Genomic DNA, 12,089 nt, shown 5'->3' with positions numbered 1-12,089 from the left:
CTCTCTCTCTCTCTCTCTCTCTCTCTCTCTCTCTCTCTCTCTCACTCTCTCATCCTCCCTCATCCTCCCTCCAGTCCCGCCCGAGCGCAGACAGTGGTTCTCCGCTTCGATCCTTCTCTTCTTTATCTTCTCACGAAAGTTCGTTTTCTTCTTAGCCTTATTGCAGATTTTTCTTTAGTTTCTATGCTTCTGTCTAACTTCGACGTGGCTAGAGCACGAATTTGAATATCTCTAATTCACGTTTCAAAGTTAGAAATCGATAAGTCATTACGTAGCTTCTCCGAACGTTGATAGTTTCTAATCTAGTAGCAAGAACGGCGTTCTGGAGTTCCAAGTTTCGGGAAATCCAGTCCCGTAGGTTGTCGATAAATATTGACTAACGGATGTTAAATCCACTATGGGGTGGGGAGAATGTGGGAAGAGAGAGGAAGCGAGATAGGGGGAGGGGTTTGACGGGCATGGGTATGGGTATGGGCAGAGACAGGAGTAGGAGTAAGGGGGTGAATTAATATTGGTGTTTTCTTCGGATGCGAGTTCCCATTGCGGCATTACCGTGAATCAAAATAGTAAAGCGTTGGCCGAGCTAAAACGCGTGATCGATTCGACCTGTATCGCGTCGTACGGGTAGCTTTATAGTTCTGTCATACGGAGGTGTGGTTTAAATGCTTGTACCGGGAATATTGATTGTGACAGGTAGAAACATTCGTTACGATTCTCGTACGCTCATTACGCTAAGGCAAGATCTTTCGTTATGCTCCAGTGAAGTATCATAAGGCATAACGTCTTATCGTTTCATTATAATTCCCATATTTCAATCATCTATATGACTTTATTTTCATTCATGATTCTGATCTCTCAAGGGAATGCACCTGTGGAAATGTCATAGACTTTATACAAAGTGTACACGTATGATCTCAGAGAAAGAGAAAGACAGAGAGAAAGAGAGAGAGAGAGAGAGAGAGAGAGAGAGAGAGAGAGAGAGAGAGAGAGAGAGAGAGAGAGATCTTGCCAGAGGAGAGAGCGTTTCACTTAGACGCTTTAACGTTTTCTAATTCGCGTTTAGATATTCTCTGTTTTTACTCGTTCTCTTTTATCTCTTTCTTTATTTTTTTCTTTCTTTCTTTCCTTCTTTCTTTCTTTCTTTCCATTTCTGAAGTGGTTTTTTCGCAGAGCAAAGGCCGAGTAGTAGATTTACGATTAACGTGATCCAACCCCGTTTTGTTTCCTACTTTTCCTTCTCATTCTTTTACTCTTCAACTTTCGTCCTCTTTACCATCTCCTACTCTTCCTACTCTTTTCCTACCCCTTTCGACTATCTTCTTCACCCTCTTTCGTGCAAGAATATCCGCGAAGAGAAACGCGTAGTCGCGTTGAGAAGACTTCGCGTACGGATGCTCTCGGTGCTCGTCTCATTTTCATAAGATTAACTTTAAAGACGCCCACGTCTTCCAATAACTTTCTTCTTGCATAAAATCACGTTGTACTATAATGCTAACCATAGTCGTGCGAGCTCCAAAGGCTTTTGGAGTTTACACGATATAGTTTTCTTTCTTTTTCTTTTCTTTTCTCTTCTTTTCTTTTTCTTTTTTCAAATACTTGTCTGTGAAGTAGGTTAATCACCTAATAAGTTTTACGTATGCACATGTTATCATTATTATTATTACTATTATTGTTGTTATTTTTATTTTTATTATCATTATCATTATAATTTTATTATTATTATTATTATTATTATTATTATTATAATATTATTATTATTACTACTATCTTTCGTATTTCATCTTTGTCGTATATTTATATGAGCAAGTTTATAACGAGCAGCCAATAATTACGTCATCGACGAATAATTATATTTATTGCGCTTAAATTACAATTAAGATTGTACAATGTATAACGAAGTATATATATATATATATATATATATACACATATATATGTTTCGTTAATCCTTATTTTTACGCACATATTTATATTTACCTACATACATGAATATTTATGTATACAAAGGAGAGAGACAAATTTTGACACGGGACGGACAGCGATTTTATCACTTCTTTCTTTCTTTCTTTCTTTCTTTTTTTTTTTCTTTCTTTTTTTTGCTTTTATTTCCTTTCCTCTTACGTCGTCGTTAAAGCGAAAAGCATCTTGTTCCCGCGTGACATCTTTCTCGCTTTCGTGCGTCCTCCTGCAGCCGGTCACAATCTCTTCTACGTCTCTCTCTTTCTCTCTCTATCTATCTATCTCTCTCTCTTTCTCTCTTTCTCTTTCTACGCACACTCCCACGCGGTCGATCAAACGCCCGTAAACCTTCCTCTTGGCGTAAGGGCACGCCCACGAACACCTACGCGACGAGGAAACGTCCCTGTGATCTAGTTGCTGGATCCTTTCGTTGGTTAATTGTCGATCGATGAACCGACAGAAAGGTTAAATCAAATAAAATCGTAATAGGTTTACATTCATTATTCTTTTCTCTCTCTCTCTCTCTCTCTCTCTCTTTTTTTATTATTATTATTATTTTTATATATTTATTTCTATTTTGTTTTTTATTTATTTATTTATTTATTTATTTATTTATTTTTTTTTTTTTTTTGAAAGAGAAAGAATTAATGATCCTAAAATGGATACATATTATTTTCGTTCGTCGATAAAATGATCAAACCTTTCGAGACAATGCATCATTGGAAATTTGGAAATTTGTTCGTTCGAAAAATAACGTCATTTTTCTTTTCTTTCATTTTTATTTTTTATTTTTTTTTTTTTTTTGTTTCTTTTCTTTCTTTCTTTCTTTTTTTTTTTCCACGATGCTTTGAACGTAATTTTTCACACGCACGCACATACACGTAAAAAAGAAGAAAAAGCCCGACGTTCAACAAAGTATTTTAATCTAGACGGGTTTCAATCGCAACGGTAAGAAGTCGAATTGTCAATATTTATCGAACAAATTTTTCCCAACAGCCAGTCGACAGGTCGGTAGCCGCGTAAAATTCCGAAATTGCAAGCGAACCGTGTATTGTGTACCGTCCCGTATAGCTGGATAAACGCCGGGATTTAGCAGTGGGAACGGTGGACATTTTTTTTTTTTCCTTTTTTTCTCTCTCTTTTTTTCCGTTTTTCTTTTACCTCCCCCCCCCCCATTTCTTTCTTTTTCTCTGAATCCGAGGACAATTTTTAAAATGCGAATGAAAAAAAGTCAGAGGGATGAAGTGGTAAGAGAGGACTGGCATATTTCGAACTGTCGATATATATGCGCGTATGTGTGTGTACGTGTGTAGGTGGATATATTGCTGTCGACGAATTGATTTTAATCCAACGACCATGTTGAACATAGGTATTCATTAATCGTAAATTTGTAATTTCTTGTTCTCCTTTTCTTAAAAGATTTTTTTTAATCCAACTTTTATATCATGGTATTACGTGTTACACATAGGCGATACGTATGATATAACATAGATATCAATCTTCATGTAATTTTTCTTTTCATTCAATTTTTCTTTACGACAAGTATTTAAATAGTATTATCATTATTACGAGAGATAGAACAGTGACAACGTAATTGTAATGTTATCCAAAGTTGTCAATTATTTGTTCGTCGATCAAAAGTCAAAATTGAACAAATAAAATAGAAATACAAGGAATAGAATGATCTCGATATTTACATGTTAATACCGCATACAATACTCTTGTTAATTCTAATAAACTCGATCGAACGAATATATGATATAATTGATATAATTGACTAACGATATGTTGAACTTGTTTACAATTGTTTAGAATGAACAGTGTCAATGAACATTGAGACACGTTTAAGGTGTCGACCAATCGAACGTACGAAACCATCTCCCTTATGTTCGTTCACCACCTGTCGGCAACGATTGATCGTAGCCGCTGCACATAGAGGCGTTGCTCATATTAATACCCGGGAATGTTAATTACGATTTGGGACGCGCGTGCTTGATTTTGCGGTACGAGTCTCGCAATTTTGGAATGCTCCAACGATAGTTCAACTACGCTCTCTCTCTCTCTCTCTCTCTCTCTCTCTCTCTCTCTCTCTCTCTGTCTCTGTACTGTAAATCGAATCAGTATGATCATTGTGTGGTATCCTCCGCATTTCTTTTTCTTTCTTTCTTTCTTTCTTTCTTTTTTTTTTTTTTTTGAAGAAAAAACAAAACCAACCAAAAAAAAAAGACATGAAAATAAAAATAAAACTAAAAAAATAAAAATAAAAATAAAAATTAATATCGGTCTACGAACGGTCCAGTTAATGAGAATTATGCAGAATATTCGTAAAATATCGTGTACGATTTAATTATAATAAAAACGTGATTTTAATTTCTACGTGAAGTTAAGTATCGATGATTATCATTGTCATTATTATTATCATCATCATCATCATCGTCGTCGTCGTCGTCATCATCATCGTCGTCGTCGTAGTCGTCGTTATTGCAGAGATTTCTCTATAACAGGAGTGAATATTTGGTAGAAGAATTTGACCGGAGGGTTTGGAGTTGGAAAAGAGTAAATCGCCCGTCAATTGATAGGTCACAAGTTCGAATCCCCAATTCGGTTATATAAAAGGTTCAAATTTTTTTCCACGAATCCTACGTGTCATCATCACGAACGAAGGGAGAGTATTCTGGTTAGGTGCGAAACCTTGCGTGGGTGTTGACAATGGGAAACGAACGTGTCTCTCTTTCTCTCGTTCTCTCTCACTCGCTCATACTCTTTTGTATGGTATTTAGCATCGGCTCGTAAAACAGGCTGCTCTTGTATACACGTATATACCGATCACCGGAGTATCACGACGTGCTCGTGTTTAAACGTACGACCTGCCGAAGGCGATAAAGAAGCCGGCAAGTCATTTAGTAGTAGATTGGATAGTAATTTATCGGCAAAGTTTTATATGGAAAATCTACAAGATCGTCTATGACGTTTGAAATAAAAACTTTATACCGCAATGTCGCTTTATTATTTCAAATTAAAAGGAAAAGAGAATAATAAAAAGGAGAAGAAGAAGAAGAAGAAGAAGAAAAAAGAAGAAAAACACAAATATAGTTTAGTCGATTACCCTTATATAACTGTACCGTTTATTCTACCGGTTTATTCAGCGATACGATCAAGATTTCACAGTGATAACATTGGAAATATAATATCACCTGTCCTCATGATTCTTCAATGAAGTTTTCTTTTCTCTGTATTATGAGATAGAAAAAGATCGTACATGTTAAAACGTGGGCGAGAAATTACTATACAGTACGAGAAGAACGTTTCACCAAGGAAACGTATTTATAGATCGTCGTTACGATTCTCCTACTTGTGGTTTAGCTGGTACAACAAGAGAGTAGTAGTGTGGTGACTTCTCCCTCGATCGAAAAGGAGAGATAATTCATTCCGCGTCGAAAGTAGAACCGCCAGTCCGCTTATGGTCCCACCGATGGTTAGACGCTAATAAATCCACGGTGGTAAGTGCCGTGAAATTTCTTGCTAGGATCCGTGCCAACGAATCCTCCCCTTGTCTTTCCCTTTTTTCTTTCTATCTTACTATCTTTCTATCTTTCTTCCTTTTCTTTTTCTTTCTTTCTTTCTTTTGCTTGTTTGAGCATTACACGCGCGTTACGTTCGTCTTTGGCAATGCCAAGAACGACTATCTCTTTTTTCCTTCTGCTTGTAATCTTATTTTCGTTTTCTTTTTTACGGAGCCAAAATGCATTGATCTCTAATCGTTATACGTGCAATAGTATAAGTATAGGTATATTATACATGCAAATCAAAGGTATATATATATATATATAATATATATGTGTATATATTTAAAATATATATAATATATATAATGTATATATACTGTATATTACACTATAGTATATTTATATTTATATATATATATATATTTAATGTAACATACATACATATATATATATATATTTTTTTTTCTTTGGTATCAAAATTGATAAAACGATTTGGAAAAAAGGAAACAGAAGAAGAAAAAGTTCGTCATACGTTTGAATCAAGCAACGTAGAGAACTATTACTTGGAGTTCCGTGAACCAGGTAAAAGCAGTTATGTTTGAGAAATATTCATAGGATCGGTAAAAGCTTCTATGAGACGGTTAATGAGGTAGATGTTCTCGTCGAGGAACGATGAGCCAGATTAACCGCTTGCCGATCTTGGAATCGTTTCCTCTGTACGAGCATACCGACGGCAAAATACCGACTTTTCAGTTGGCAATTTTCGAGCCAGAGAACTGAAATTCTTGGCGTTCTAACGCAGCTTGTTGCGGCTTAGCTAAATCGCTAAGAGCAAAAGAGATAGGCTCGGTTCCGACTATGCTTTCAGAGAAATACGTTTTACAAGTCATTTGGAAGGTTATTCAATCCGGTACGGAAATTTGATTTGATTTGATTTGATTTTTTTCTTCCCTTGCTCTTTTTCTCCTTCCGATAATATGTTTGTGCAATTTTAATCGTTCCTACGATCATCGCTTCTTACATGGAATAAAATGTATAACATATGTAAACTTACGTAAAAAAAAAATGTATAACATATATATATATATATATATATATATTTCCTTTATTTTATCTTATCTTACAAATATATAATATACCTAATATACACTCATCGCAATAGGTCGTTTTTTGGTTATCGTCGTGTAAAAAAACACCAAAATAAAACGAAACAAGGAAAACAGAAAAACAAATTACTTCACATAAAACAATATCTAATATCGGCCGAAGTCATCCGATATTTATCATTAAATAAATATTTGAAGTACTTTAGAAGTGCGTAAAAAAAAAAGAAAAGAAGTACAAGAAAGAGAAAGAGAAAGAGAAAGAGAAAAATGCATTGGAATCCTTGGCAGAATAGAAGATCTTTCCGACAAGTTGTCGTTGGTAGTTTTAATTACGCGCCAATTAATTAGGATACCACCTGTTTTTCCTTTCTTCTTTCTTCTTCTTACTTTCCTTCTCTTTTGCTCATCTTCTTCTTTTCCTTCTTCATCTTCTTTTTTACCTTATCGTCTCCTTTTTTATTTACCCACCCACCGGGCACTCGGAAGTAGCCACGCGGGGCCATTAGAGGCTCTAATGCAACCGCGGTACGACGCCTCCTTTTACCTTAGCAAGCGTCGGCGTTATCTCGTTAAGAAATTAACCGCGAATTAACGCCGTTTTACCGCGTAATTAGATGACCTCTAAAGATTACAACCTTCAAGTTAATTTCACGATAGCGTTTCACGTTGTCCGCACCCTCTCCCTCCCCTTGCTTTCCCTTTTCCCCTTCCATTTCTTCTCACCTCCCCTTCACACCCCCTCACTTCACTTCTACTCCATCCAACCTTATCCATCCTGCTTCTCCTCTTAGTCTTCTAAAAGGAGAGAGAAAGAGAGAGAGAGAAAGAGAGAGAGAGAGAGAGAGAGAGAGAGAGAGAGAGAGAGAGAGGGCTACATTGACGAGGTCTTCTTTGCCTTTAAGCGTGAAAATGAAAATGCATTTTCGATCGTCGTCGAAGAATTTTCTTCCTTTGTTCGACTCGAGAAATTACATTCTCTTTGTTATCTACTTAGATAGTACTATGTAACGTAACATTTAAGCATAAGAACATCATAATAATTTGATTATTACAGTTCTCTAAGAGATAAAGGAAGATCATTTTATTTTAAAGATAAATATGTCGGAATAATTAGTTTCGTTCTTTCGAATTTTATATTCGTTCGAATTATTATTAATATTCGACGAGTGAATATTCGAATAAATCAATCGGCGATGTTTCTAACTCACTAATTGAGCGTACGTTTCTTCGCCTTTTTTTCTTTTGTTTTGTTTTATTTATGTTACATATATATATATATATATATATATATATATATATATATATATATTTTCTTTTTTCAACTTATCGTAACCTAATCAAATCGTTCTTTTCCTTTTCTTTTTCTTACAAGGAAAAAATTGTCAACTTTGTCAGCAAGGTGTAAAAGTATTATTTCTTTTAACTCGGTTGTTACCGTTCACTATCGATAATTAGCAAATTTTTGGAGGGGTAATTAGTTAATGAAACATCTATACATAACGGTATGCATATCTATCTATATAAATACGTGGAAGCTCGTCCCGAATCTGTACACCTACCTACGTTTGTAATTATTTCACGAGTCTGATGGAACCGAACGGAGGAACACAGTGATGCGTGATGAATACCGCTGGTTGGTTACATATCCGCTTAAAATGAAAGTACGGAGATTACGAGTGTGAAATTTGATCGAAATTTAAACGTGGGTCATAAAAGCTGAGTCGATTCCTACAAATACCTTTTGTAATAAAAGATTTTTCGGGGAATCCTTCAGACATATATATATTTTTTTCTTTTGCAATAGAGATATATATCTTTTTGCAAAGAGAAACATACTTGTCAAATGAAAATACAACAGCTTTGAGATCGTTTGTCGCGATAAATCGATTCGAGTCGTACTTACAACTGTATCTGTCTGTCTGTCTGTCTGTCTGTCTGTCTGTCTGTCTGTCTGTCTGTCTGTCTGTCTATCTGTCTGTCTGGCTGGCTGGCTGGTTGGTTGGTTGGCTGGTTGGTTGGTTGGTTGGTTGGTTGGTTGGCTACCTACCTGTGTGTATATGTATATGTTAGAAAGAGAGAGGGAGAGGGAGAGAGAGAGAGAGAGAGAGAGAGAGTATGGGTGAGAGAATGTATGCGCACGTTAACGTGAGCCCGATCAATTATCTCATTAGATTCATTAATTGGGCCCGGAGGCCAACCATGTGGGAGCCATGGAGGAGATCTATCTTCGCAGAGTAACGGGAATACTGGGTTCGAAAGCGCACGCGACAGGACGAACATTGAAAATGACCCGGTGACCTCTTCGTCTCTTATTCGCTAACGATAATGATAACGATAACGATAACGATAACGATATAAATCAAATCGAAGATATTCTCTTTTATTTTCGATGTCTCGAAAAATAATGAATCGTTATTATTGATAATTGACTGGCAATAAGAATATTTGTTTGTATGAATGAATAGATATTTTATTGAAAGTCTTAAATATTAATTCATCGAAATAAAATATGAATATTTGGATATTATTCAAATGTTACGTAAGTAAGTATTCGAATGTTAAGTGTTCGTTTCAAACGAATATAGTTTTCACTCTTAATTATAACAGGTGTTCAAAATAAAGCGTTGTACGTTGTTATCTTGGAAATATCGGCGTTTTTAAGTTCAGGCAATTATTTTGTACAATCGAGAGTTATCTTTTATTTTATTTTATTTTTATTTTTTTATTTTTTTATTTTTTTTCTTGATAGGAACATATTTTATTTTAATGATCCGCAACGTATTCTACGTAACGGAACAACTAACATTCGTTTGAAATATTTTTTGGTCACCTTCAATTTTCCAAGATAGTTATAAATGCGACTTTTGAGGAAAATTACAAGAAATACAAAATATGTATACTTCTCAAGCAGTACCTACATTTGCAATCGTTGATAGTTCGCATATTTCTTTTTTACGATATGTTTATTTACGCATTCTAATGTTTGTAGTAATGTAAATGTTATATACGTAGGCACATTCGCATAAGAAGAAATAGGAAATAATAAACATGCTAATTAAACACCTTATGTTTCATAGATAATAATACACGGATAATCCTGAGAGATGAATCGAAGAGTTATATAGTTATCTCTTAACAAAAGTTGTTAGTTATCAACATTCTTTTTTCATTCTATAAGCGTAATTATATTTCGTTATACATTTCGAAGAGTTGATAAAGTTTGATAACAAAGAAAGTGTATGTAACAAAAATATTTTCGACTAAAGTTACATGTATTTTTCTGCAGAATATGTCGTCGTTATAAAAAAATGATAAGTTCCTATTAAAGGAAAGAAAAAAAAAAAAAGGATCTAAACGTTTCATTAAATAAATACTATAATATTCCACTTTCCTCTTTGAAATCAGATAACTCTTACGCCTGAACAATTTTTCTCGAAAAACGCCGAGTTTACGAGATACAAAATTCGTAATTTCTGTTTTTTTTTTTTTTTATATATATATTTTTCCTTCACATTCTAATATAAGACAAAATTAATGATACGAATTAGATTTCACAAAGTATAACGCATACATTTAGCGAACATTAAATTATGGATATGAATTAATGATTAATTTTGCGAAAAGAAAATGTATATACAATTTACGAAAAAAAAAAGAAAAGAACAAAACAGAAAGAAGAAAAAGAAAATACGTAACATGTGAATTCAACATTACACGAAAAGTTAAGATTCGAACGTGAATAGATTGTACTTAGTTTTAAGTACGTGTTTCTCCGTTGATTTTACGGTAACTTCAACGCTCGCGCAGAGGATAAGCACGAATGTGATGCAAGAGAGAACAAGAGAAAGAGAGAGAGAGAGAGAGAGAGAGAGAGAGAGAGAGAGAGAGAGAGAGAGAGAGAGAAAACACCTTGACCAACGACCATGAATTCAAACTTCGATCTAATTCTCGAAGGACCACGCGCCGTGTGTATCTACGACGGTGTCACCAAGGAGTTGCTAGATAGTTGTGGCCCAGATTGAGGGTGATTGGGTAACCACTAAGTATATCGAGCTTAGAGTACTCTAGAAACCTTCGTACAAGAGCGTGACACTCGTCCGTTCAATGACGGTGTGCCACGGAAACGAGGAATTTGCTGAGATAGATGGATAGAGAGATAGAGAGACAGAGAGAGAGAGAGACAGAGAGAGAGAGAGAGAGAGAGAGAGAGAGAGATTTCGTATGCTGTGCCATACTCGTCAGTAATTATAATTTAATTGCTCGTTCTCACGACGAATAGCAAACGAATTCATTCGACATTGTCTCCACGAATTTGCAGTCACTGATTTACTTGTTTTTATGTATATGTGTATATGTGTATGTGTATGTGTATAATATATATATATATATATATATATATATATATGTTTATATATGTACATACGTACGTACGTACGTACATATGTATGTATGATATGTACATAATTACTATTTATGGATCACGGAAGGACACAACATAAGTTTCTCAAATACGAGTAACATATTCATTGTGAACGAAGCTTTAAGCACGCGTAATACGCAGCTCGAATACGTACGAGAGCAGCCTCTTCGAGTGAAACTCGTATCCACGCTTTCGGTGTTCCGCTACAAGATTACTTATCGCTCCGGAGACAGGGTACTCTACTTTAAAAAAAAGAGAGAGAGAGAGAGAGAGAGAGAGAGAGAGAGAGAGAGAGAGAGAGGAAGAAAAAGAAAGACAAAAAAGATATAAATAAAGAAAAGAGAAGGAAGAAGAGAAGAGAAGAAAAACAGATTCGATCGAGCCGACGTTCGTGTTCTTCGTTCACCTTTCCTTTTTCTTTTTTTTTTTTTTTCGTTTTCTTTTCCTTTTTTATTTATTTATTTATTTATTCGTTCCTACCGCTGCAGGACTTTCGAACTCTTTCTTGAGGCGTTCAGTGTTGTTCATCGTAGTTCATCGTACGCAATTTTATGGTGTCCATTGGCTCGATTTTATGGATAGAGAGAGAAAGAGAGAAAGATAGAGAGAGAGAGAGAGAGAGAGAGAGAGAGAGAGAGAGAGAGAGAGAGAGAGAGGAAAGGGGTAAGAGGAGAGGAAGAGAGAAAGCAAGACAGGCACGTGGTTCGTACTAGAATTGGCTTCTTGGGAGGAGGAGAGGAGGAAAAAAGGAAGATAAAGGAAGTGGCACGCGCGCCATTAACCGAGCACGGCGAGTGTAATAAAGGTGCTTGCTCGTTGGATAAAAAACGTGCCCTTTTCAGATGCTAAGGCATTCCTCATTCGATCGGTCTAATGGTTCCGTGTTCGGATGTTATTCTGACTTCTTACAAGATAGCGAGACGTGCATTTTGATTTCAGTAACATCGTATCTCTCTTTCTGTCTGTCTCTCTCTCTCTCTCTCTCTCTCTCTCTCTCTCTCTCTCTCTCTCTCTCTCTCTCTCTCTCTCTCTCTCTCTCTCTCTTTTTGTCTTTGTTTGTTATCATCGATTTCACCAGTCCCAACTCGTATTTTTGTT

At 35.6% G+C, this 12,089-nt stretch overlaps 1 protein-coding gene across 1 annotated transcript in view; it reads left to right on the top strand.

Annotated features, from left to right (window-relative positions):
• Positions 1-9,233, top strand: part of LOC122630756 (proline-rich protein 2-like) — a 48,001-nt gene extending 38,768 nt beyond the window's left edge. Inside the window, exon 3 of the mRNA XM_043815614.1 lies at positions 8,743-9,233. Coding sequence (XP_043671549.1) covers positions 8,743-8,809 — 67 coding nt within the window. The 3' untranslated portion in view covers positions 8,810-9,233. The remainder of the gene's footprint in view (positions 1-8,742) is intronic.
• The last annotated feature ends 2,856 nt before the right edge of the window (positions 9,234-12,089 follow it).

This window comes from Vespula pensylvanica, chromosome 7 (assembly GCF_014466175.1).
Source record: "Vespula pensylvanica isolate Volc-1 chromosome 7, ASM1446617v1, whole genome shotgun sequence".
In the NCBI taxonomy this organism is placed as follows: domain Eukaryota; kingdom Metazoa; phylum Arthropoda; class Insecta; order Hymenoptera; family Vespidae; genus Vespula; species Vespula pensylvanica.
The sequence above is the reverse complement of the archived record's forward strand: the minus strand, read 5'-3'. Positions and strand labels throughout refer to the sequence as shown.